The sequence below is a fragment of the Polyodon spathula genome, chromosome 41 (assembly GCF_017654505.1).
Source record: "Polyodon spathula isolate WHYD16114869_AA chromosome 41, ASM1765450v1, whole genome shotgun sequence".
NCBI classification, from domain to species: Eukaryota; Metazoa; Chordata; class Actinopteri; order Acipenseriformes; family Polyodontidae; genus Polyodon; species Polyodon spathula.
Window position 1 is genome coordinate 96,655 of NC_054574.1, and position 27,780 is coordinate 124,434.

Sequence of the window (27,780 nt, forward strand, 5' to 3'; positions counted from 1 at the left end):
TTTTTATAAAAAGCATTCAATAAATATACCTTAATACAGTTGATGCTTCCTTTAAAATATCTATCTATCTATCTCTATCATATATGTATGTGTGTATGTGCATTGTGTGTACAGTATATATAATATATATATATATATATATTATATATATATGATATAATATATATATATATAATTATATATATAATATATAAATCATTTATTAATTGGCTTCTGTTTATTTCACTCCTGTCTTATACATGTACAGTTCAATTTTCTTAGTTAATAGCAACAGACAAATGTATTTTTATAAAGTGTTAGTTTGGAATCTGTGAATGCACATATATGAAATCCCACAAGAAGCGTGCATTCCTGATTACTATCATTGCACTGTGTTGCCTAAATTACTGTGTTCGTATGGCCATCAATACAGAATTACATGCGTTAAAATCTGGAGAATATTAGATTTCCCTTGCATGTTTTTTTTTTTTTTTTTTTTCCCAAACATAATCTTTGAAAACCAAGTGAATTGAACACAGAGTCAGACAAAAGACTCCTCTCAGCTTTGAAGGTTTAACAACTTGTTTGAGCTCAACACATTGCCCAGAGTGGCATTTCTGTTCTGCTTCTTTTCGTCATGCTTTTGCATGCTGGTATTTTAATTTCATTTCGTCTTGTCAGTTTTATGTGACCCAAGCATTATTTTGTGGTGAAGAGGATGAGCAGAAGTTGACAGGAAAGAAGGTCCTGTTTTATTTTTATTTTCTGGATTTTTTAGCCCATAATGTGATTACAGAGTAACAGTTGTAATGTAATCAACACACTTCCTGCCACCAGACAAGCTAATAAAACCAGCATGGGTGGGTGGCAAGTTTGCAGACAGAGCCAGACTAACATGCATGCAAATCAATGTCCCTCTTTGTTTTGGGCACTTTTGAATGCTTTTTTTTTTTTTGTTCATCCACAGGCCCTCTGAAAGTTGACAGTTTTGCAGAGAAGAGAGCCCTGCTTGGTGTGTGCAAAAGTACAGGCTCTTCAGGGTAAGGAAATAAATAATGACAAGGAGTATGACCACATCTTTCTTTATTATATTTCAGCTTTAATTTTTTCATATTGAAATGTTCCCTTTCCAAGGTCCAACAAAATATTAAAGTTTAAGTTTCAAAAGCCTGGTACGTGAAAACACAGTTAATAAAATAATGAATGAATAAATAAAAATTCAAATTTGAAACAAGAAGATTCCAAGATAGTAGGGCTTGGAGTACTATCATGTAAAAATGTACACAGAAGCTGTATTGAAACAGTAGAAGCCCCTGCAACATTGTCAGAGAAGGTATTGTAGTTACATGTCAGGCATATCCACTGCACATGCAGTGCAGGACGACAATGTTTCTGTGCTACTTTATCACAAGGGGACCAGTAACCAGCCTTCATTTTAAATAGCGTTTACACAATGAGCTACAGCTGCTAAGTGTGTCTGAAGACCTAGGATTTGCTGTGTATAATGCAAGCAGCTTCAGTGGTGTGGAGGCCAGGGAGTGGTTTGTTGAGCTAAAGCCAAAACAGGATTATTGACCAATCGCATTTCCAGGGACAGTTCATTCTTCTGTATGCCCTGAAGAATGTGTTAACCCTGTGTTAGAGCCATGTCTAGCATTGAGGTTATTGTGCATAATGGCTATTTTTCTACTGCTGTTTGTCTGTCCTTAACTGTTTTATATTCTTCAAATCATTTTTTACAGTAGCTATATTGTGCATAAAGACTCTTTATTAATTGCTGTAAGACAGAAAAATATATCTGAACCAATGTGCATACTATAGCTCTATAAAACAGACATCGTGGGGAATGGGCTTCGTCAGTTTTCATATTGAAAAGCACATCATTTAAAATGCACAAATTCATGTATCTTCGATTTCAAGATATTGGGCTTTGTTCACAGATTTACATTTTCTTTATTTTTTTAATCTATAAAGAATGTTTTTTATAGGCTTTCTTGTGCTTGTGAGCTTTGTGAACGAGCTTATAAATGAGTGATTTGGGACCAGACTGCATTGCACCTACCTTTTTCGACCCAGTAAATTCGAGCCTTTCACTAGAATTGTTCTGACCGTTTTCAAGTTTGACGCAGTGAGCATTCACTTGGACGTGGATTTTGAGCTGGTTGTGATTTGTCTTGTGTTTGTGCTCCTCGCACGGACAAACCTGAAAGAAGCATTTTAAAAACCATGACCCCTGGATGAATAGAAGGGCTTTACTGTCCTAACTGGAGTGTTTTGAAAGAAACGTTATATATAAAAAAACCTCAGAACACATTTTAATCTCTTTTTCCATTAAACTGGTTCATAAACTTACGAAGTTCCTCACACAGTTTTTACTGTATAATCATTGTGAAATAACAGCTTTTGTCAACCACCAAAAAGGATGCAGCCTTGACACACAAATGGAAAACAGATTTCTGTCTTGGCTGATACAGTTGTGCTGGTTTAGAAGTTGGTTCAGTCAGCTTTAAGCTTAGATTTTTAAATTAAAGGAAAACCAGAAAGGAAAAAGCATGTGCGCTGGGCCTGTGTTTGTGGAATTTCAGCCAGACACATTCAACATCATTTTATCAATGGAAAGGATTACGTGTGTAGCTGTAGTGCTCTTCATCACACTGCTGTATTGTGTTGAATGTGTATCAGCAGTGCCAGGATTGTCTGCAGCAGCACAACAGCACTATCAAGCGATCCATAGTCTCTTGAAATGTTGCACTGAAAGTTGAATTAGCCAGCTCAGTAACCAGATTGTAGTGTACTCCTGTATCTATTCAGACTCCATGCCAGCAAAGCATGGCACATTCTGATGACTTGTAACAGCCCTACACCAGGTGTGGCTAATGAGCTAATCAAACTCAGAACATCAATTACATCCATCAGCCACAGCTGGTATGAAACTGTTAGAAACACACAGCATACTGCTCACTGAAGCACAGTCTGGAGAGAACCCTGCTATTATTATCCTCCTCCTCATCGATCATATTCGTATTATTTTTGGGTTAGTTTTTAAAGTTATTCTTGCTGGAGAGGTTCACTGAGTCGCTGCCATGGTTCTGCAGCCTCCACAGTGGAGATAGAGCTTTGGGTGCTCACCTTGTCTGACGGATATGGCCGGTAAGGATTCTTGGAATCTATTTTAAGTTATCCACGCGCACTTCTACTATCTTAAGGGTTCATTCTTTTATATAGATAAAAAAGGAAAAAAGGTGTTCCAAGTGTTATTTGTGCTCGAGTGTACTACTGCAGTTTGATCCGTATTATGACAAAGAGCTCATTTCAGTGCTTCTCTTTTGAAAGGATCTTTTCTTCCTTGTGCGGTGGTTTTAGTGACCCATGAAGGGAGCAGTAGTGCTAGAAGATGCATTAACTTGCAGTGCTTCAGAAATGTGGCAGTGTTATGTTTACTGCCACGTCAAATTGATCAGATTTAAGGTCTCAGTGGCTTTAAGGTTTCTGTTTGGAAGTATGCGTAGATTATTTGAAGGCTTTGTTTTGGATCCGGAACATGTGGGAAGCATTGTCCTCTTTTCATTTGAGTGGAGACCCTCTTGTGTTTGGGGAGGAGCTGTCTTGATTCTGTCAAACACAGTTTGAAATCTGGTGCTGCTTCTGTAGATGTTTCCTTTTTGTCTTTCAGCTCGGGTCACTGCTTCACAACATTGTATTGTGCTTGCTTTACTTATTTCGCCATGCTGCGGTCTCCTGGCTAGTGTCTGTGATGCAATTGCATGGAAAAAAGATGTAGTTGTCATATTTATTTAAAATATACAGTCCTTGTAAAAAGTATGAAGTTCGTTAACTGTCCCAATGGAAGGAATTCGGCCCCAGGCCTCTGAAAATACTTCCTACCAGTACACGTTGGGTTGAACTTGTGCCCCAAGTTTACATTAAACATATGCTAAAAAACACAGCAAGAGACGTACTCTTCAATGAAATGATGGGTTGTTTTTTGTAACGCCTGTAGTAGTACTGCTGCAGGGTGCTTTGGAACAGTGTTACACACAGAATTCACCCGTTGCTTGATGAGTCACACTGTTTTTGTTGCCCAGATCATCCCGTGGTTACCCAGTGGCACGCGCGCCTCATTATCTTTTTGTCCTGAATATCATTTCAGTTTTGATGCTTCTTGTTCTAGCCGATGCCAGCTCGTCGTACTCTACTTGTGCATTGTTTGTTAGGGGGGTTTTGATAGAAAGCAGTCTAATCAGTTTTAACCAAGGAGCACATTAACAACCCCCACCTTGCAGGACTGGATTTCCTGCATTATGCATTGTTTGAGTGGCATTGGTTAAAAAAAATCAATAAATAAAAGTTACTGTCTGGGGAAACTTTTGAGAAATTTCATTTTCTAATTTCCTCAGCAAATATCTATCTGAACGCTACTTGTATCATCTTTCTGTATAATTATTTGAGAAGCAAAGAATAAATGTTTTTTACATTAAGTAACAAACGCTCTCAGTAAATGTCATAAGCCTCTATAATTTGGCTCCCCCTAGCAACCCGTTGCTTTTCCTGTGACTCGCGTGTTTCCAGTGTCTCTGTGCTCCGTCATGTGACCTCTTAAAGTGGAAGTTCATGCCTGGAATCCGTGGAACAGCAGCTTGTCCTCAATAACTGCTGTAGCAAAACAATTAAAAAAAATCAAACACACTCATATCATAATCAGTGCGTCGTGGGCTTGAAGGACGTTTCCATCTGGTTTGAGGAGGAGAGGAATGTTATGCCTGTAGTTCCATCATTTTTAATAAATAAATAAATAAATATCTAATTGTTTGCGAACTACTTTCCATGATGTGGAAAACAAATCTAAAAAAATAGGTTGTTCTGTACTTTGAATAATATTTTAAAATCTGAGAATTCTATTTCATTGGTCTCTATTTTATATATATATATATATAAAATGTGTGTGTTTTTTTATTTATTTTTTTATATAAAGAGAAGACAAAAGCAGTAATCCAGCTTTCCAGCGCTCTAGGTGAAACCCTGCTGGTGTTGGGACCACGTTGAGTAATTAAATCCTGTAAACACCATAAAGATAATTAGAAAAGGAAAAAGCTCTCCAGAGATAAATATGTTTTCAATCTGGCTCTCAGGGAAGGTATAGCAGAGCCCTGTGAATGAGAGGAGATGTGTTTCTGGCAGCACTGCAGACATGGAACTGTGGTTGAACTTTTTACCCTAATTACTTTCCCGCTAGGGCCTGCAGCGGTCTGGAATCAAAGGGCCCCCTCAGGCCCTGGAAAGCCTCTGATGTGGCAAGCGTTTGTTGTGTGTTGAGGGTTGGTTTAAAAAAAGAAAAAGACTGAATATTGTGACAGGATTTTTCTACATTTCTCTGTTACCACCCACCTCACTTGTTCCTACAAAAATAGAGTAATTGTTTTCATCTGTGTGTTTTTTGTCTTACTTAGAAATAACTGTTATAAATCAATGTGACACAGGCCCTAGGGACTGATCTAACTCCAAAAATTAGTTTTTCAATTTGTCTGCTTTTGTTTTTCAGACCCGCGATACAGTATCTAGAAGTATTCCATTTTAAACATTCAGGCAAAGAGATGCTTTGGGGGGGGGGGGGGCTTAGGGTACTTAAAATACAAAAACATTTCTGCTCTTGGTTAAGGAAATCTAGGACTATCCCAATAAGTGGCATCAATGATGCAATAACTTGATAGAATCAGCTGTTGATTTGTGAGGTGAGCAGTGAACCCAGGTTCTGAACAAACCTATCAAGAGTGGGAACACTGCCTGTTCTACACCTAGTAACATAGCATCACAGTGTGTTTAAAATCCTTATGCCAGTGTGGTTATTTCAGTGAGCATTGGCAAAAAAACGCTGCTGCTAAGGGAAGAAAGACTTCAGCAGTCTGGGATCCTTGCATTAACTGCAGATATCTCTGTTGGTGGTTCAGTACAGAGTGGAAGAGAAGTGCCACTCCCAGGCTGCTGCAGTCACTCTGGATAGCTTGGCTGGCTTTTCTTCTCATCTGCAGATCTGGTTCCAGTTGCTTCCAGCGGTTGCAGCCTTGGAAACATAGCTGTGATTGCTGGTAACTCCTTTGTGAAAACATAAAGGAAAGAAACTTGCATATTCTTACTATACATTTCAGCATGTCTGCCACTTTAAACAAGTATAAACAAAGTAGAGTTTATTATGAGGAACATGTCTCCTTGTTTATTATAGTTTTTATTTATTTGACTGTATTTTGATGATTTTGAAATGCTAACTAGGAAGAGCAGACATGCCTTGCTTTCCAAACTGAAATTTGAGACACTGAACAGTGTTTTCAGTGTGCATTTGGAAATGCACTCAGTTGTCAAAGCTTGGCTCAGCTGGGTCTTTTTCATACATTTTAAGCCACGTATATGAGGCAGTAATTTTCAGTGAACCCATATTTTTTGTGAAACTTGGGTATGTGGTTTCTGTGCATATGTGGAGGACTCGTAAAATATTAATTTTAGCTGGAATGTGATGACGTGCCCTTATAAATGAATTTATTTGCTTGCTTTTAATTAATTTTCAGACTTGCTATACACTCGGTATACCACATACAGTATGTGGTTTACATCATTCTGCTCAAGTTAATAACATATATGTAATAAAGCAATATGTCTGTAAAAAGAGACATTCACAAAATGCAAGCACAAGCAATTGTGAAAGTTTAAATAACAGATGTCCACGAGTAAAGAGAGAAACAGAAGTGATGAAACAGCAAGTAACAGACAGAAAACAGATAATAAATCTGTGATCTCTCTAAACCAATGTGTTGCTAAAATTAAGATCAAAAGAAACCCCTCACTTGTAAAAATAGCAAATGATCCAAATAAAAAGCCAGTGACACTCCATGGTGCTGTGATGTTAGAAAGATTACAGGCAAAAAAGATGATTTGAGAAGCCTTGCTGTTGAGCAGTGGAAGATGGATTGAACATGTTTTAGTGTGGCTAGTTAATAGCCTTGTGCGTAGTGATGAAAATGATCCTATTGGAAATGAGGATGTCAGGCTGTTCATATTGAACTATGAATTGTAAAGCAGCGCGAGGACCCGCATGGAGCAGAGCATGACGGGAGTCAGATGATGTCTTCCTCTGAGCTTCAAGTAAATTAGCATCTTGATCACAAATTCAGGAGTGCATTTGTTGCTTTCTTATATATCGTTTTCTTACATTGGAACTGCTCTGAAGGTTACTTGCCTGTACTCCACCTATTAAATATCTTTGAACAATTATTATATTTTAAGCTTGATCTTAATATCCATGTCACTGTTGGCACCAAACCCATTCCTGTCAGACACAGTCTAACGATGAACATGAAAGCATTGATGTAATCAGCTCTGTGGGTATGAATAATCGATAATGTTACATGGGAATGATGGATTAACAGTTTCAACGCTGTAGACGTGTCCAGCGTACAGGTCTAGGAAAGATAACTCTGAGAACTAATGTAATATACCACTGTGAATATCTGTGCCTAGTCGATGTGGCTCTAAACACTTCTTGCTGTTAAGAGTCCAGAGAGAAAGCATGTGCCCCTCTTTTCAGAGCTGTGCAATATGATTTACTCTGCATCTACAGTAGTTCCATGTCAAGCAGGGAAATGGAGATGATCGCTTTATCTTTCAACATCTGCTATTTGGTATATTGCATATTTTCTCTTCTTTTTCATGTTTACTGTCTTTTGCCACTGACATACATGCCCAATAAAAATAACAATTAAGGTCTTGTTGCTAAGGAACATGGAAATTAGGGAAATTGAAAAAATGTGCTGGTTTTGGGAGTTAAACCAAGACTACTTCTCCCTCTTATCCACACACTAATTGTACCAACTGGATGAGTCAGACTATTAAAACACACCACTACACATGTCAACCACGACCACACATGCTGGGATGAAAAATAGGAAAGAAAAAGAATGATTGCTGCGAGTTCTGCGAACAGCCGTCCAGCATTCTGCTGGTAAGTCGTGCACGACTCTCTACCAGCCGAGCTGAAGAGAACAGCAATACTGCAGCAAGATTCGTGCGAGTCCTGCACAAACACTGCCATCACATTCTACACTGTACTTCTAGTAAAAATCACTGATTTTCTGGATTAATATTGTTTGTTTCCACATACTAGCTGGAGCAAATGACAGTGATCGAAGTCATTTCAGTGTAACTGCTACCATGGGGATCTGAATCCAGCCTGTCCTCTTGATGCATTCTCCTGTTGTAGCTCAAACTCTACATTTTCATGTAAACCCTACCGAGCAGAAAACTGTTCCAGTGCGTTGCTGCTTTATACTGCTTTTTATACAGACCTGCCTCGGGCCAGTGTAGGTTACCTGAGTGTGTGGAATGAGCTGTTCTAGTCCGTCGGTAGAATTTGTAGTGACAGCAGATTGTATAATTTAATCATTTGACCAAAACGACTTCCAAAAATGGCACAGATGTATTTTGATAAATACATAGTTTTCCTACCAACAGGACTGTTATCTACAGGTAAAATGACAGTGCATTAAAAACTATAAGGTTATCCGCCACTGAGATTCAGAACTATCAAGTAGCACATTTCTAAGATCGGTGCAGCTTTTTTTCATTTATATCATAAGTGCTTCCATGTTCTTGACAATTTTGTGGCTTGGTTAAAATGTCTTGGCTACTTTGTGTTTCACTGATATGTGCAGATTTTGAAAAAGTGTAATTTTCTCAGTGGTCTGCTCACAGTATTTCATCTGCTGTCAAGCTTATGAATGGAAGAGTAGCCAATCTTTTAAAATATACAAATAAATTGAGCTGTTACAATAGAGTATGTTAATGCAGGCATGTATCAAACATTATTGTGAAGGTTCTTGAAATAAATGCTTGTTTTATTTATTTTACTTTCATTTCAGAATGATATATTTAAATTGAGAAATAGGCAGTGAAAATGATTGTATCCTAAAAGAAAATCAGTTTTTTTATATGATAATGTGAAACACAATGGTGGTTCTAATGAGAACGTTTGCTGAAAAGATGTCTGACTAATACAGTACTGAAGTTTCTGCCAGAAAGAAAGAACACTTGATGAGGATTAATGTCTGAAATTACCATTGTCAACCCATCTGCACATGCTGGATTTGTGCACGGTTTGGTTTTTATATTCTGTATGGCACCAGCTTTAAAGAAATCAATCGTTTTGGGTAGTTTTGTAAGTACAAATTGTCTGTGCACTTGTCTTTTCAGCACCAGCCCTCCTTACTGCTGCACGGATCTGTATTCACTGAGAACAGGAGAGATGGTGAAGTCCATTCAGTTCAAAACGCCGATCTATGATCTGCACTGCAACAAACAGTAAGAGTGTATAAAGGGTTTCATTAAACCATCCCTCGGTTCAAACACTGTCACACATTGTGCCTTGAAACTAGAGAAACTATAGACCCTGTTTGATTCACTTTTAGCCAGGAGAATGCAGTTTAGGAAAATTCAAACCCATGCCATAAGCAGGGCCCATGTGTCTACATTGGTATTTTGACTCCTCGCTGGTGATGTGCTACTCGAATAAAACTGCTTCACATTTAGTAGACGAAGGTTTTGTCTAAAGTCTACAACAGTTTTTGAAGTGTGTTTATTTTTTTGATTCAATGGCAGTATTCTCAGACAGTAGAAGTATACACAGTAATACAAAGTGCCTGTTCAAGTGAAGTGAAACATGTAGCAAGATGTGGTCACGCAGGATGTATTTTAGGAGAAGCGCTCGTTTACTGATATTCTTCTGTATGCAGGATCCTCGTTGTTGTTCTGCAAGAAAAGATAGCTGCATTTGATAGCTGCACTTTCACAAAGAAATTCTTTGTCACAAGTAAGTATATAGAATATATTTCCCTTCTCGTAATCTCATCCCTGTTCTGTGACTTGAACCACAATCTCCAGAGTATGATTTCGTTTTTTAATTGAGGGGTTATTGTGTGTTAAGTAGGGCAAGCAGTTTAAATAAATAAATAAATAAATAAATAAATAATAATGATAATAAGTGTAAGTCATTTTTGATAAGGAATTATTTGTGTTTGTATAATAAATGCAACAAAAACTTTAAGCAAGTTTTAAGAAATAACTGGAAATGGTTCAAACTGTGGTTGTGCAAAACCAAAAAAAAAAAAAAAAAAAAAGATTCTGCCTCCTTCTGTTAATTTAGTTTTTGCTTATTCACATTGAAATGACCTGTCTGTGTCCCTTTTAAAAACAAGCTTAAACATATTCTGGTGAAACTAATTAAAGAAAGCTATTTCTGCATATCAGTTTAAAGTTTGTGTCTAGCACAGAGGGCGTGTTAAACACATGTTATCACACAGCACTGCCCCTGGAGAGGCTCACGGGTTTCGTATTGCTGTGCTTGTGGCTCCCCTCAAGCCCTGTGTCCTGTTCGCATGTGTGCTCTGAACGCTTGTGCTCTTGAATGTGCGCTTAGGGATAACCCCCTACTGTAACGGCTGGAAACTTTGCTTCTTGGTAGCTGCGTTGCCCTGTCTGCTTGGCCTGTACACAGATTGGAGCTGCTGGCTTTGATGCTTATGGCAGTGGTTTTGCCTCCTGTTGTTTTGATGGTTAGTTTAGCTGAATGTTAATCTTTAAAGGAATCACACTCTGAGTGATTGGATAACATTGTCTGCCTGCAGGTCACATGATTGGTTAAGCTGGACTCGGAGCCACATTAGTTCTGCTGACTCCGGCTCTAATAGATTCCGGTCGCCCTTGCATAATACATTACCTTTCATTTGTCTTGTCTAAGCAAGAACTTATCATAAACCCATTCAGGGTACAAAGGGAAACGGCTGTCTTGGGTGAATCGTTTTCATGCCCTGTTTTCAATCACTTGTAAATTTGTGAGCCTGTGTTTTGTTTTATGTATGTACATCCGTTCATATTGTTCTGCACAACTGCATATCTTTAGAAAGAGGCTGTCTGTGACTCATTACGAAGGCATTATGAAAGCTTTTAACTAATTGCCAATTAGTAATGCTTAACCTTAATATATGTGTAATATTTAGCCTAGACTGTTATGTGCTACATGCTGTGTCATTTTAATACTAAGAAACGTGTTCACCCTGGGAGCAAATCAGATTTTATAAAGAAAAATAGCATTGAATTTACTTTTCTTTTTGCATTTTAGGTTGCTACCCAAGTCCAGGGCCTAACTTGAACCCAATTGCCCTGGGAAGTCGCTGGCTTGCCTATGCTGAGAATAAGGTAACACCTGAGCCAGTCTGAATATCCATGTGCAGCCTGTTCTGAAAGGATGGTTTCAAACAGTTTTTAATTGTAGAATGTGTGTACAGACTCAGTGATGGCACAATGATAGACACAATTATAAATCTTAAACTAGATGCAAATGAGAACTCAATTCTAGGTACAGTTCTTTGATTGCAGTGAAAAATACTCTGTGATTTATAATGCGTAGCAGGCTACCAAAATGTGCATTTAAGAATAAAGCTCAACATCTGTAGAAATGTGACTGTTCTATTAAATATTATTTATTCTAAGAGTGACATGAAGATGTATTTATTTTTAGCAGACAGGGCAGTGCCTTGGACTCATTTTTTGCAATGAATTTTGTTTGTTACCGAACCCACGATGTCGCCTGAGTGGCACCTGTTACAACATTTCCAATGCCCCCCCCCACCACCACAGTGTAATAAATACCATGTGTGCTAATAGCTGCTGGAGTCCTTCTCTCTTGAAGTAACGGCATGATGTGCCTGCATGTCTTTCCCTCTCCCAGCTGATCCGGTGCCACCAGTCTCGCGGAGGGGCCTGTGGAGACAATGCCCAGTCTTACACTGCCACGGTCATTAGTGCCGCCAAAGTGAGTCCACCCATCACCCATCACTCTGACAGCTTGACTGTATCGGGTTCGCTGTTTGTACTGCACTGTCTTCACACTCCTTCACTGTGTATATGCAGTATGTCATGTTCCTTTCGGTGCACCAGCCAAAGTATGAAACACTAGAAAAGGGCATATTTGCTTTGTGTTTCTTTTTTTCGTCAATACAAAACAAAAACTGACCTGTTCTAGAGGGCTCATGTGTGTTGCATACTACAGTATATATTATTAACACAACAAAAAACTAAAATGTGTGGTCTAAAATTGATTTCTAAGTGCATTTTAAGAGAGGAAATGTTGTTTTGGGGAGAGTGATTACAGCAATAAATACGCTGACACGTGTACTCTTTTAAAGGGAGCTGCACCTTCAACACAGCCATGCTGCTGCTACCAAGCGCAATGTCTTCTTTGCTGAGGCAGCATCATTACTGTCAGGGCTGTTTCCATGTGTTTTTAGTCTCTTTAACCCCAAGGTGGTTAATTGATTTATTAAGCCTACGCCTGTATTCCCCTGTTACTTGATAGCTTCCTAATGAGCTCTAACAGCTCATGTGAGAGAAGCACCATTAGCTTTAATGGTGGTGCACATCAAAGGAACATGGCAAAGGTTAGCAGATACAAAAAGGTTAAGATGTCTAGATTTACAAGCTGCACATCTTTTGTTTTTGCTGTAATTTACAAAAACCCTACCCCCTTTCCAAGACCTGCAGATGCTGTAGAAACGAATCATTTCATGAAATATTCTGTTATTAAAAACATGATTCTACGAGTACAGATAAGCAGCCATATTTACTGTTTACTGCAGCCACTGTCCGAGGTGATCTTGAGTTCTGAAGAAAATGCAGATAGATGTGGTCTCAACACAGTCCCATTTTGGATGAGGGGGTCTTATTTATGTTTTATCTGAATGTATCGGTCATTAAAGCAAGTAAATAAAAAATGTTTAGTTTAGTCTAAAGGATAATGCAGCTTAAGTGGATCTGTGCACTCTCAGGATTAATGGAGTGAGTAAGCTACTGGAGAGGTCAATCAGCCATTCAGACTAGCTTGTGTCGTCAATACAGTGTGGCGCCTGATTTTGTTGGTCCTTTTGAGGCATCCCTGACAAGCCACTAACAGACTGTGTGTAAATTGCTGTACATTAATTATTAAAAGAAGCATTTGCCTGCTAATTGATCAACACTAATGTGTTTTCTAATCACTGCAGTTTGAGTTTATAGTGCTAATCAAAACAGTCCCCATTGATCTGTGGCTCAGCCAGGGTGGCAGACTGACTGCTGTGATCCATAGCTTTATCATGGCTTTCCAAACAGCTTAGCCAGCCCTTCCCCTGGTGAGAGCTTAACCTTGGTGTTCTTGGAAGAGTTTGTATTTATTTATTATTTTAATTTAAAGATGCAAGCAGCAACACAAATACTTTTATCTGCTGTTGGAGTTCAATCGGAACTAGAAGGTTTGCTTTCCTGTAAATACAGACTGTTTTAATGCATGCATGTTTTATTTTTATTATTTGTGGATTTTTGAGAAGAGTCTCTCTCTTGTGACAGTCAGTGTAAAGTTGCAACTGCAAGACTTCTTTCCCTCCAGCGGTACATTTAATGAATTATTATTTAATGAGGCTGAAGACTCCTGCTGAGCTGGTATTGTTTGAGGCGTTTGTTTTCATGGCCCTGCTATGCACAGGGGTGCTGTGTGGGGTCAGCAAAGTGCAGGTACAGCTGGGTGTGCCGAAGGCAGCCATCTGTTGTCTCGTAGTGTGCTTGGGCTGAGTCACAACAGCACTAATAATTGCTGTCATGTAATTTCTAAGTCTGTGTCCAGGTAGCTAATCTTTAATTGTTTACACAGAGCTAGTGTACTATAGATAAGATGGTTTTATATATATATATATATATATATATATATATATATATATATATATATATATATATATATATATATATATATATATATATATATATATATATATATAATAATTTCTACTGAATTCCAATTTCATTTAGAAGGAAGAGAGTTTTAAAGTGAAACAGCAGCCTCTTCTCTTGTCTGTAAAGAGCCAAGCCCCCTGTTCTGCTGCTGTCGCCGGCTCTTGGTGTTCATGATGTTGTGTTCGTTGCTTTGCACAGACGCTGAAGTCGGGGCTCACCATGGTGGGGAAGGTGGTGACCCAGCTGGCCGGCACTCTGCCTGCTGGAGCTGCAGACGAGGAGGTGACCCCCCACAGCTCAGCCCGCCGCAGCCCACACGCTCCAGGCATCGTCACCATCATCGACACCCAGAGCGTGGGGGAAGGACAGGTAGTAGGTGCCTTGCATCACTTATTTATTGTTTCTTTTATAGAGTTTATGAATGTAATAAACGACTACTGGCAAAGCCCAGGTAGAAACTCTGCTGTACTCTTTGAAGGTCCACATGAAGTACCTTTTACCAGTGAATTTCAGTGCTGGTTTAGGCAGCGCTTCCTTCTGCTGCTCAGCCGTGTGCCTCGCTTAAGCAGAGACTGCTGAATGTGCTAAATAGTGAAGAATTGCCTGTTGGTTTTAGTGCTGCTATCACTGAAGCCAGCTTTGAACCCACGTGTCCAAAAGACGAGTTCATGAAGCCACGGCGCCACCCAGAGCCCTCGATTTCAATATCTTTAACCCTGCAGTGCCTCGTGGGACCCCTCATTGTTTTACTCTAGCGGGATTCCTACAGGGACAGAGTTTAATTTTACTCCTAAACCTGTGGCCAAAGGGGGTATTTGCGTTTGTCGTTCTTTGCCCTGCTGCTCCTCGGTGGTCAATGACTGACCTTATCATTGTGAACAGTGACCCTCTTTTCCCATGTCTGATTGGAATCCAATAACTTGATGCAATTTTAATGCAGGCTCCAGACTGACAGGCAGTGGAGGGATTCATGCATAAAGTCCCCTTCACTGTGGCTGTGCACAACAGGGCCTAGAAGAACCTTTGCTGGTCTCAGTGTCTATGTTCACACGGCTAGCTAATGAAAATTAAATATTGGCTGAAGGAAACTAGTCACCAAAGACAGTGATATGCCATTAGCAGCGGTCAGGCTTGTTCTTTTGAGTGAAGCTGGTCAACAGAACTCAGTAATGCCCCCTGGTATGGGCGCTGTGAGATTGCTGGCATGCTGAAACTTATAGACAAGTCGTGGGCAGGTGCTGTGTGTCTGTCTTGGTTTGCCAAGATAGCGGTATGATGATTTATTCATTTTTTTTGGAAACCTGTAAATATTTTTCAATCTCTTTTATAGAACTTCAGTTTGCCACAAAGCAAGTTAACAAGGGTCTCCCTTTTTTAATTATGTTTTTTGTTTGAGTTTAAAGTGTTTGTCAACTAAATGTTTACCATTTTCAAAGTTCTTGGTTTGAGTAAAAATGAAGAAAAGGTTGATTTTTAAATAGCGCCATTTAATATGTGTACCCATCCGTGTAGGTCAGTTTGTGGAATATTAAATTCTGTTTGATTTCAACTTTTATTTGCTCTTAACACTCCAGGTTTTAACCGTGGCATCCAATAGACCGCACACATTAGAGACAATCTAAGTTTTGGGTTATTTAATATGTATTTTGGGAAAATAAAATTATTTTACTAAACCACCAATAAATATACCTTGTCTCTCCTAGGCGTTATAAACTTTCTGTTTACATTCGGCCCTGTTCTCAGTATATTCATTTGCCTACAGTGTTGTGAGTAACTGAAGCCGTGCCATGAACGAGGCACAGCTAACAAAGGGTTCTGTTTCCATGCCTTGATAAAAGTAATGTGGGTTCTACAGTAATGTAATTCCTTTACCTTTCTGGTACAAATAATCAAAACCCTCCCAAGATGTTCAGCACAACCTAAACCAGGATTTATGTGACTTTGCTTTAGTGGCTGTGATTTTATAGGAAGCCTGCTTAATATGGGATATCCTTCTAAACTAAAGTGCCTCATGTTAACACTGTTCATCTTTAGAATGAGGCTTCTTTACTGAGGAAACCTGAGATTCTTTTTCAAAGAACAACAGGATGGATTCTTGTCCTTGTTCACTTTTATTAAAGGGACCTGGTTTTTGTCCATGAGGGCAGTTTTTTTGCTTGGACTGGATTCTGTTAAAAGCTGTTTGGTACTTTAATGCAACTCTCTGGTAGATTTATCACTGTTAGCCTAGATCTGCTGTTTGACCTTCGTTATAATCTCTTTCATGAACAAAAGGAGTCTGCGTCTCACTGAACAGAAAACAACCCAGAGAAAGTGAGATGGAATTCTGCTGTTGAAAACAATGAAGCCCCGTCTTGTAAACAATTTAAAAAGACTTGCTTTAGCCCTGTTCATGCCGTCATTGTTTCACTTGTTAATGGGGTTATCTGAAAGTGTCAGCTGTGTTTTTCACATGACTTGACTGTTTTTTTGCTCCATTCTGAAGGTTTCCTATTTGTTTGGGGATTGACTTTTAATGATTGACTGTTCTCTGTTTCTTTCACAGGTTCTTGTCAGCGAGGACTCGGACGGGGAGGGGCTTGTGGCTCATTTCCCTGCTCATGATAAACCAATCTCGTGCATGGCTTTTAATGAGAGTGGTAAGTGCAACACGTTCTCTTTAAAGAAGCACATTAATACACAGTGCAGGTGGAACGCTCAGCCCTTGCACCCTCATTTTGGAAGGTTTCGATTTCTGCTTCTTTTGTAGCCCATTGCAAATGAGCCTCTTTATGTGGTATTTGCAGGGCGAGGTGAAGTATGCATGTGGCAGCTTGTCTTTTAAGGGCTCTGTGGAGATGAGTTGGAGGTCGTCACTTTCCCAGTGTTGAATGAGGTGCACACTGGTGGCTCTTACACTGCAGGGGGACAGGGAGACTCTTCCCATTGTCTCCCTACAGCAGGGGAACAGACCCTGTAGGCAGGTAAGGTGTGTCCTGCCCCGTGACAGGAACATCTTCATTAGTCATTGTTTCTGCATACAGGGCCCTCTTGTGTTGCACTGTCCATTGATCACTTGAGTGGAGCCTTCTTGAGAAGCAGAGCTGAGACTGGCCTGACTAATGAGCCTTGGTGTCACTTAGAGCACCCAGAGGAGTACAGGATACAATTACATCTAATTGAGATAAAGGACCTTTCTTCTTTTCTTTTTTTTGGTGGGGGGTAATTAATTTAATTTTCAATCAGCCATGTCATAACATGATTTGAACTGTTAAAATACAGCGTTTATGTATGCTTCTTTAACTCATCCCTGCATGTTTTTAAAATGTGTTCACGTATTGTACTGGCATACAAGGAGGCTTTTAACATTTAAATGGGAAGTGTGTGACAGGTTGGATTAAATTATGTAGCCATTATTTTATAACATTACTAATATCCCTGTGTAATTTTAGTTTTATGTAAAAGCCCGGAAGTAGCAGTTACAATGTTGCCTGCTTTGTTTCAGTAGCATGTGGCACAAATCACAATTCTGCTGTTGGAATTGTTCAGGGACAGTAACAAATATGTTCTGTGATATCCTATTTTCTGCCTTGATTCAACACAAATAAAAAGAAAAATCATAAATATTTAGCAAATGCAGTTCCATCTTGGATGAAATTGTGTTTAATACATTCTACTGAAAAAAGAAAGATTATATCTAATCAATGTTACTCAGACAGACAAAGGGAAAAAGAACCAACAAAAATCTATAAACAGTCTGTGGGGCCCCCTGAACACCATGCAGCGACAAAACAAACAACAACATCCTGAGTCCTGAACGCAGCCCGAGCCGGAGGAGTTCAGACTGGCTTTAATTCAGCTCCTGCTAATCTCCCTTCATTCAGCCGTCACAAGTTAGACCCAACCCCAGACTGGCTCTTCACTGGGCCTTGATCTCAAATCCCCAGGGATGCTGTCTGCTCCTTTACAGGGAGCGCTCTTTGGAGAAGGTTGGACATTTCTCACCACTTCGCTACAAAAAAGAGTTCCCACCACTTCTTGTAAAGTGCATTGCAATAAATACGGCCTTTTCTATTTGCAGCATGAACAGAGACACAGTCCTGTATGTGCATAATACACCCCGTGCTTCGTATCATATCAGCTGTTGCTGAAAGATTAATGGAGAAGAATTCCATTCCTGGGCATGTTGGAGAGTAAACCGCATCCCTGACACACAGTGTGTTGCTCAGTGCAGCAAACCTTCCCCATGTGACTCCAGAATGACCTTTTCTTTATGGAATTCTGTTTCTCTTGTGGTTCCGTGTTGTTGAGTTCTGTGGTGTTGTGGGTGTTCCATTTTGTATTTCTGCACATTGCAGTTTTGTTTTAGGTTTTTGATTTGAAGTGAATGCTTTGAAGTTACTGTGTTTGTTTTATTTTATGTATTTTAATATGTATATATTTGTATTTTGTGCCGGCTTTTCTTTATATGTCGTGGGCAGGAGCTTGTCATTTGTTCTGCATTCTCCCCATCTCTGTAAAATAGATGAAATCTGCAGTTATTGAAATGAATAATTCCACATCGGACTATAAGCTAGTTAAGTAAAAAGTGCCTCTGATTTGAAAATGCTCAATTACTTTGTAAAGTAAATGCATTTGAAATTCCATTTTGAAAAACTGATTATAGCTGACATGTTATCAACTTGCTAATATCCTATCTGACAGATGGTGTAAGCACAAAAGCTCTAGGGGGCGCCATTGGTAAACATTTTAAGCAATGATGACAATCACAACCTTTGCCCTATATGCCTCTGGGGGGGGGGGGTGACTGGAGCTGATAAGGTGGAGAGTGCTGCACAGATAGAGATTGCAGTTTTATTTTCCCCTCTTGTAAAAAGCTTCATTAAAACCTTCATTTTCTGTGGGTATTGGTTTGTGTCGGAGCTGAACTGGTGTAGACTGGCACTGAGACTTTCAGTTCAAAGAGAGTTCCAGGGTTAAGATTAAATGTGCTTTCAGAATCATTCTGATTTCTGTTTCCCCCACATTCTGATTTCTTCTGGTATTTTACATGCCTTTTACAGGATGCTATAAACTTCAAAAGCTTCACCTTAGGACTGTCCGGTCTAGTTAAAGATAACGTAGTGTATCTGCTATCACATCATTTGCTTAAACGTAAACCTGAAAGACATAAAGAGTTTTGAGGTTGGCATCGGAAAGTTAGCCCTGCTTGAAGGTTCAAGCTGGGATTCGTTGATTTGGAATTGTAGTTGCCTAGTCTGTTATTCAACACATGCACACTGTAATTTAGTTTCTCTACATGATTAGAGCATATAATCAAAAATAAAATCACTGTAAAAGGCTTTGGGATGACTGAGGAGAGAGCCCTTATTTTAATTAGCTGAAAATCCTTGATGTCTTTTAACCCTTTAACAGTAAAGTTCCCTGCAATAAGGGCATTAGTGACATGCAAAGTGTTTGGAATTGTGATTGTTAAGTAAGTGAATTGCGGTAGCCCAATAATTAGTAAAGTGGAAATAAGAAAGAAAGGGAAATTGGTTCATTATGGCTTTGAAGTAAAAATAAAATAAAAAAAATCCCACGGCAAATGTAAAAAAATACAGCCAGTTGTATATGTTGGAGTTAGAACAGAACAGAAAGGATAGAGCATGGTGGCTGGTGGGCTATCTGGCACGCAATGTGTGCTGCTTGAGATCTATTCATAGAAATATAATTAAAGGATGCAGATAAACGCAGTTGTGAACCGTCCACTTTAACAGCTGCAATCACTTTGTTTTTCTTTTTCTTCTTTTTTTTTTACTGCCTTTCTTGTTTATTAGCTGTGAGTGAGTTCCGAATTAAACAAATATCTTACTGGCAGCAGATTGTTTGCGTGCGGGCAGGGCAGAGAACAATGTGGTTCAGCTCTGGACTGGACTGGACGGGACACGGGTTCGAGGAGCTCTCCTCTGAGCCGGGGCAGAGTGCTGAGCGTCAGTCAAGCCTCTCGGCAGAATTGCTTTGAATCACGCAACTGATAGGAATCAAGGAATCTGTGTGTTTCTCACTGCAATTAGTTCAGCGATCTCGCTCAGGGGAATTTCAACAGATGGTCCTTAAAGGGGAAACCTGCTTTCAAAAACACATTTTGTCGCTTTAGTTTTAAGTTAAGTGCACTTCGCTACTTGTTTATATAAAGCAAGAAAGCGACCTTGCTGCTTTAAAGAGCCACGACCCCTCAGCCCTCCGTACTCTAATAATTTAGTCAATTGGTGTGGAATGTTGAACAAATCTAAAGAATTAATTCTACTGCTTTGCTTTGCCCATATGCAGCTCCATTCAGTGTGCTGTACTAGTGCAAAAACAGGATCAAAGTTGTGTTTTCAGTAAGCTTGTAAACAAATCATGAATTGTCTTCTTGTTATTTATAATATGTGGCAGATGAAACACAGTAATGTCACTTGCACCCTGCTATAGTTTTGCAGTGTTTGTACTTTTAATGTTTTTTGATTCCACTTAAACCCTCAGACATTTGACTGTACTGATAAACTTGCCATTCATATTCTAAACACACAGACAGATTAGAGTTCAGTGTTAATGCATTCAGTGTGGGTCTCTTAGTGTAATTGATTACACTGGTCCAGAGCGATTGATGGCACTCTGCTGTTGCTGTTTATATTGTTATTAGCTGTTGTCTAAAAACAAAAGAGCCTAAGGTCAGAGGCATTTTAAACAGAGATGTTTTTTCTGTTAAAGAATGCACGTTTACAGAGCATTTCGAAACGGGTGGAGAACACGATCATGACTCTTACATTCCGGAATGGTTCTGTGTCCCAGCTTTGCTGAACCTTTCCGGTCTTGGTCAAGGGCTTGGTTAAGTCTTTTTTGTAGATTGGCCCTCTTGATCATTTTTTGGGGAATTCTTGGAACCAACAAAACATGCTTTTAGGCACAAACCTAAAGGACTAAATGAGCTGTTTTGTCCTCCTCTATTTGGCATTTCATTCATGTTGTTGCTCCGGGTGTGAACAGGGGATCTTGGATCCAGACAGGGTTGGCTTGACCTGGCTGCGTCAATGTAGCGATGTGTCTGCAGTCCATTGTGGGTTTAAAATTACAGACAGACCAAGTCAAACCATTACAGAAAACCCATGCATTTATTCTGTGAATAATGTTTATGGTGGATTCAGTATAAAAATGAACCAGGACCTGCAAGCGCTGTGATTAAATAAAGATGCCCATGACGGCTTGTGTGTTTATAAAGATGTGGAGACGGGGGCAATGTTGCACAGCAGGCTAGAGCTGCACAATGCAGCACGTCTAAATATTAAAGTAATTACTGCCTCTTGGCTAGAAAAGTGCTTTTCTATCTATTAATATATGCAACTTACAGGTGGTCTTGCTATAAAGCAGACACACACACCCTTTTGTTATGCTTGACTGTAAATCAGATGAATCTGGATCCTTTAAGATGGATCTGCAGCACGGCTTAGAGAATCCATTTGAGCCAAAATACTCATTCTTTTGAGCTGATGTGCCCAGAAAAATCTTAAGACATCCTTTATGTGGAATTTCACAGTGTGTGTGTGTGTGTGTGTGTGTGTGTGTGTGTGTGTGTGTGTATATGCGCAGAAGGCATGCCAATAATTCTTCTCACTTTTATGTCTCATTATATCATCAACAACCTATTAATTGTACAACTGTATAGGAATGCAATATAAATATTGTTGCTCGTTTTTAGTTTCAAGAAACTTGTTTTCTCTCCAGGTAGGGTTTTAAAAGTAAAAACGGCATGTTGTGCCGTATGAGTAGCAGCCTTCCGTTCTGTCTTCATTTCTGCTCTCTAATCTATTGGTATTTAGTAGAAGCAGTTGCAGTGACGGAATCTTCACTTAGCATGGAAAAGATGAGCAAGTTGTTGACTGTGCGGTGACCTGCGAGTCTGTGTGTTAGCAAGTCAGTCTGCTATCTTGATGGTTTCTGTGGATACTGGCCATTGGTTTGAGTTCACTCAGCCATGGCCTCAAAGAAGGAATGGAGAATCGGTGCGGGGCTGCCTTTGATCTGTGGCCCTGATCTGCTCAGCTGCTCTCAATGTGTTTTCCACAGTTTTAATAAATATGCTGATAAAGACTGAACAGCGCTTGCAGGGCCTTGAAGGGGAAAATGACTTTCCATATCGCACCAGTGCTATTGTTAGGCTAAGGATTTCCTTTTGAAAGTTAAAAATAGCATACAAACAGGCGACAAAAAAAAAAAAAGTTTCATCCATCATTTAATTCTGTAACTTTTCCAATGAATGGTCCAACTGGTCCAAACTTTAGTTTCGTATAATTCCCCGGAAATCTTGTTGCTGGGATATAAAGTACAGTGAAAATATTATTTTGAGCGTAGCAATTAGAACATTTTTTTGTTTTTTTTTAACATGTGTGATAATTGCATGTACAGTATTTCTAATTGGCTGTATGTATTTCAAAATAAATAAATCAGAGGTTTCTATTTAAAAATAACAATATTTTGTTTAAATGCATGTGTTGCTGGTCTTGTAGAAGTGCAGTAAATGGCAGATAAACACTGGGGTAAGGTGTTATAAATAGGATGTGCCAGACATGTGGAAGCGTCCTCAGGTTTCTGAAATGTTAGAGCGGCTAACCAGTGCTGAAAAGCATGCTTTATAATTTAGTTTCTCGGGCTAACCGACTGACGCCTCTTTTTATGAAGGCCTGTATTTCAACAAGGCCACAAAAGCCCTTGTGCTCGGTTCCAGTCTCCACTGGCTTTTGGAGAACACTGTGTCCCATCAGCAACTTCTATCCCACCCTCCAGGCCAAGCCTCATCTATCAAACCCAGGCCAAGGGAGCGAGCGGGCGGGTGGGCGGGAGAGAGAGGAAGCTCCCAGATAAACACACCGCAGCGCCTCGACTCCTAATCACTCTGCACTTCCGTTTCCAGCGCTATAATTAGAAGCCCTTCTTTTCCATGTATTCCCAGTTGACGCAAATGCTTCTTGTGGCTTGGCACCTCATTTGGGGCGTGGATTTCGTTTCTGGCCAGGCCGTAGTCTGGTTTAGTTTTCTGATACAGCAGAAATAGTGAACCACCAGCTAATTCAGTACCCACTCTGTTTTCTTTTCATGTGTGCGGTCGTAGTATTATTAGTATTTTATTCTCCCCATTTCCCCCTTAAAGAGAGATGCCATCTCCTCCTTCACTTGGCAGGCAGGCAGTTCGTTGGTGTGAAAAATAGGAAGCAGTTAAATTGGAAGCAAAATAAATTAATTCTCGTACCCAAACTTTAACCATTTTCTTTTTTCTTTTTTTGCAGATTTTTATTTTTGATTCTTTTTTCACATCTGGGTCATTAGAATCTTTTAATCTTGTGCCGTTTTTAACCTCCTCTTTAGATCTGACAAACCACACAATAAAAACACCGGCACCACTGAAACCCTGCCGTTGCACCCTCAACATTAAAGATTAGAAATAGGGAAATGACTGATTATCACGGTATTAAATTATGCCTGTGACATGAACACAATCGGAGTTCATCATTCATTTGTAAGAGCTTGTTTCAGATGCTAGCTTTAGATTATGGGTTTGTATATTCTGTGTTTCATCTTAATGTGTCTGTGCCATTTTTGCAATCATACAGTATTTTTATTTTTTTTAATAAAAATCAAGTGTGGGTTTAGGGGTGGTTTTGATGTGGCTTTTGTAAGTGTACTGCGTGCTGTAAAAAACAAAAAAAGGGTTTCTGTAGTTTTACTGATTTGAAATAATAATAAAATAAGAAATTGCCTTGTCAGCTGATCAACAGTAAATCAGTCTACTGTGATTTTATTTAAAATAAATATGATTCTAATGAAATCTAGTTTTTTGTTATTGTAAGACAGTGTTTTAGTAATGAGTAAGGTCCTGATCTAGCAGGCACAGGGTGTGAGTAATAGAATGCTTTAAACCAATGATAATCTTTAGCAAACAAAGCAAATGGGACAACTCTGCTAACCTCACATTTCAACTTCTCAGAGCCCAAAGTGTGGCAAAACAGTTCAGAGTATTTCGAAAGCGTTTATTGTTTCAAACTATTCTCCATACCTCCAGCATGTTCCTCAGAGAATGGTCCGTTTCCGGGACAGCGCTCAGCTAGTAATGAGTAACACTGACTGTGTGTCTTGTTTTTCAGGAATGCTGCTCGTTACTGCTGACACACTTGGCCACGATTTCCACGTTTTTCAAGTTCTGACTCACCCGTGGTCCTCGTCGCAGAGTGCCGTGCATCACCTGTACACCCTCCACAGAGGGGAGACAGAGGCCAAGGTGGGTTACTGTGTGCAACAATCCCTTCCAGACCCACTGTCTTCATTTCAGTAAGCCTGCATTCCATATCAGCCATACTCTCAAGCATAGCTTTAAATGCTTGCATTTTATAAAGCTAAAAAACTAGCCAAAATATAGCCGGACAAAACATTTGACATGTTTAATTACCTGGAATTGAATTATGATTCTTATCTGTGTTTTCCAAGGCAGGCTATTGTCATGTTCTGTAAATGAAAGGCAACTTTTTATATAAAGCTTGTTTTTCAGAATTTCTGGGGTAGTTGAACATCGTGTCTTTCCAATTAATCACATTTGACGTTCCACAGAGCTTTCTTTGAAAAATGGTAATCATTAACCTTTCTTTCAAAAGTTATGATTCTTTTCCTGCCAGATAAACCCGCATTTTATAAAACGCTGCTGTGCTTGAGTGTTGGAAGATTGATCTTGTTCACCTCGATATATATCTCGAGTCGAGTCTGCCGTGGAACGCAGTTTGTCCTCTCTGCAGAGGGCAGGACATTCTGTCAAGACCAGAACAGATGCGTTGCTGATTTCCCCAGGTGGAATCTACCTGGGAAATCAATTTCTTATTTTATTAGAACATGTGAAAACAGGTTTCCCCGTTTCCTGAACTACAGGGGTTTGGAAGCGGACAGGCCCTTGATAAAGTCTGCCAACAATTCCCAGGAACTGCTGCATGCTTCCTTTTAAATCAGTAGCCAGTGAGGAGACTGGGAGACGAATATTAAATACAGCCACGTTTCTGCCAAGTCTGTTTTAATGTTTTAATTGCATTTTTGTTTGCATTTTTGAATGAGTTGATGATTTATATTTAATTGGAAATATTTGGCTTCATATGCAATTACACGTTGTGTTTTGTCTTTATTTTTTTGCTGCTTATTTGAAAGTGTTATCCATTTATCTTCATGTTAAGAATGGGTATTTGGCCTGTGACAAATGCGTACATTAGTGGTAGGTTAAAGTGTTGGCATCTGGTGCAAAATTTGTTCTTTATCTTAGTAAAATAAATACAGAGTGTTATAATTGTTCTTGGAGTTCAGTTCAGCACCCAGAAGAATGACCCCCCACCCCCGCCCCCACCCCACTCCCCGGTCACAAATCTGTCTTGTTGATGCACTTTCAAACTTCCTGCATATGACACTCATTTTCTTCAGAAAGCAGACCGTGGGGGAATGGTAGAAATATTCTTTTGTACGAAGGAGTTGTGGTGCCGGGGCAGTTGTAGTTTATTTACTTGCTGGGTGGAGCACATAAAATACATCTCCGCCACAGTGTGACGATGTGAGGAACATTCCCTTTGTTCATCCTCTGATTTTTAATTCAAGGCATGGAAGTGGTGCAGCGAGAGTGGGTGGAAAGTAGACCAGTGTCTCACCATTGATAGGTGTTTTGGCTGTCGAACAGCTCCCTCGATATTATCCAGCGTCAGGATGATGTTGGTGCTGTAATTGCCAAAGGAATCCTATCATTAACAAAAAATGTCATTCTAACACTACTCTACTGTACAGTTATATTTTCCGTTATAAATATATTGCAGCAAGACGCAGACCTCAAATGATGGCACAATACTATGTGTGTGTGTGTATATATATATATATATATATATATATATATATATATATATATATATATATATATATATATATATATATATATATATATTTTATTTTCATGATTCCGCTCCTAGTGTATTCCCTTGCTTTTGTTTAGTTTTATCCAAGTTAATCAAACCGTGGTGCACTCCAGGTGGCTCTCGCCTCAGTAACGTGGGCTGTTTATTAAGATGTGTTTCACTGTTGGGTTGTCCCGGTCCTGGCCACATGATTGCCTCAGCCGGAAGCAAAGGTAGGCGGACAGCAGAGATGCCGGTGAGATAATAGAGCTGAGATAATGTGAGCTACGCCATGAGTCTCTGAGGACAAGGGGGCAGAGAATCAAGGCCTCCTTTGTTTAGCCTAACCTGATAAACCAGACCCAAAATCCACACAAGAGCCATCAAACATGGCTTTTGCCAAATGTTGTTGTTGTGAACATTTATAAAGTAAAACTTTTTAAAGACACAAGCTTTATATTTTAGTGAAGTTTGTTCATTTTTTTTCTTGTGATAGAGTAGAAGGGATTACAAAAGTAATAAGAAACAGCACATACTGTACTGTAGGACCCCTTAAATGAATATTTGTCCGTCTTGTTTGAAAAACTACACAGAAGGCGGGACAGAGCCACAAGGTTTCTGTGCTCGGTTCTGATGGAGCAGTTTGAAGTTGTGGATGTTGAATATTGCAGCATGGGAGCACAACTGTGTGGTTTTGCTGGGTTTGCTATTTAGATAAACAGACTGGCCAAAGAAGCCACACATCTCAAGCCTTCACTGCAGTAACTGCATCTTAAAGCCAGTTTCTTTCCAGCATGTAAGGTGTCCAGACGTGTCGAACGCTGGAAAGCAAAGCGCTGTGCTGCCCATGTGAGAATATTGTTTGAGATTGAGCAAGTCATGTTGGGGGGGGGGGAGGGCGGCTGTGTTTCAGAGGAGTCCTTTGCTCACAGACCTCCCCGGACGCTGCCTCTGCTGGTTTGGAGTCTTTGATGGAACCCAAAGCACTTCAGCAGTAGGAGCCGCGGTGGCAACTCTGGAGACCCAGCCCAATTGCTCCCAGGAACTATTTCCCATGCTTAGTACGATTAGAGGACTTTCTTAAAGGCATGCAGCCCAGCCTGTTCTGCATCAATAGCCTTTAAAAATAATTCTGAACCTTAAGCTATTTTGTGTAGGAAGAGTTCTGAATAAATAGGGACGTGTGTTCATTGTATAAGGAACAATCGGGTTAAAAACATTTCTCCGATCAGGAAATCCTGAACAGGAAATAATAAAAGAATCCGCTTTCGCACAAGTATTTTTATTTAATTGTATTTTTGTATATACAGATAGGCTTTTTTGTTTGGCATGTTTTGATGAGATGTGTAACGGATGCCCTAGCGGTCTTCCTCATTATGCACAGCAGTTATTCAGCTCTTAGAGCAGAATTAGACATGGTTGGGAGTGAAGTCAGTCTTCTCATTGTAATATAGAGCGTGCTCTTGTGCACAAACAGCTTTTGAAATGTTGTGTGGGAGGGATTGAAGTGACCACTTATTCCCCAGTCTGAGACAGGTGTTTCCCAGTAAAGCCAAGCATAAATGAACTCCATTGTTCAACTGGACTCCCTCAACTGATAAAAAAAAAAAAAAAAAAAAAAAAAAAGCCATTTTAACATTGATACACAAGTGACTTCCTCCTGAGGAGGCTAGTTTGAAATGTCTTTAAAGTGTACCTTTCTTATTGATCCAGTCTAAACATCAGAACATTTATTCTGTTAAAACGTGTTGCTGATCGACAGCAAACTCTAGTGACCTTTTTTTTTTTTTTTTTTTTTTGGTAACAGCAGTTCTACCAGCTGGCTGCACTTTCCTATTTTACCTCGGCTCCTGAAAGCCAGTGTGGGCGGGCGGGCTGGATCTCTCCCATTCTAACTGGAATGTGCTTTTTAAATGTAATCTTTGGGTTATGTCTTCCATTTACACCAACTCGGATGTTTTGTATAATGAATGTATGTTAATGTTAAGCATGGTAATTGTATTTACTGTGAATTGATATCCGGTCTAAAAAATGTCAACCTGTCAACAGTTTTTATACATAGTTATGAATCTCAGGGTACAATGGTCTGAATAACCCC

General features: G+C 39.5%; 1 protein-coding gene across 5 annotated transcripts in view; it reads left to right on the forward strand.

The window, feature by feature from the left end:
* The window catches only part of bcas3 (BCAS3 microtubule associated cell migration factor), a 167,777-nt gene that overhangs the window by 8,864 nt on the left and 131,133 nt on the right, over nt 1–27,780 (forward strand). For 3 of the 5 annotated variants that reach the window (XM_041236517.1, XM_041236513.1, XM_041236515.1), the window contains exons 7-14: nt 947–1,019; nt 9,214–9,321; nt 9,753–9,829; nt 11,138–11,214; nt 11,747–11,830; nt 13,975–14,148; nt 16,322–16,415; nt 23,916–24,049. In XM_041236517.1, the coding sequence (XP_041092451.1) occupies nt 947–1,019; nt 9,214–9,321; nt 9,753–9,829; nt 11,138–11,214; nt 11,747–11,830; nt 13,975–14,148; nt 16,322–16,415; nt 23,916–24,049 (821 nt within the window). The remainder of the gene's footprint in view (nt 1–946; nt 1,020–9,213; nt 9,322–9,752; nt 9,830–11,137; nt 11,215–11,746; nt 11,831–13,974; nt 14,149–16,321; nt 16,416–23,915; nt 24,050–27,780) is intronic. The other 2 variants (XM_041236514.1, XM_041236516.1) reach the window with 1 other exon arrangement.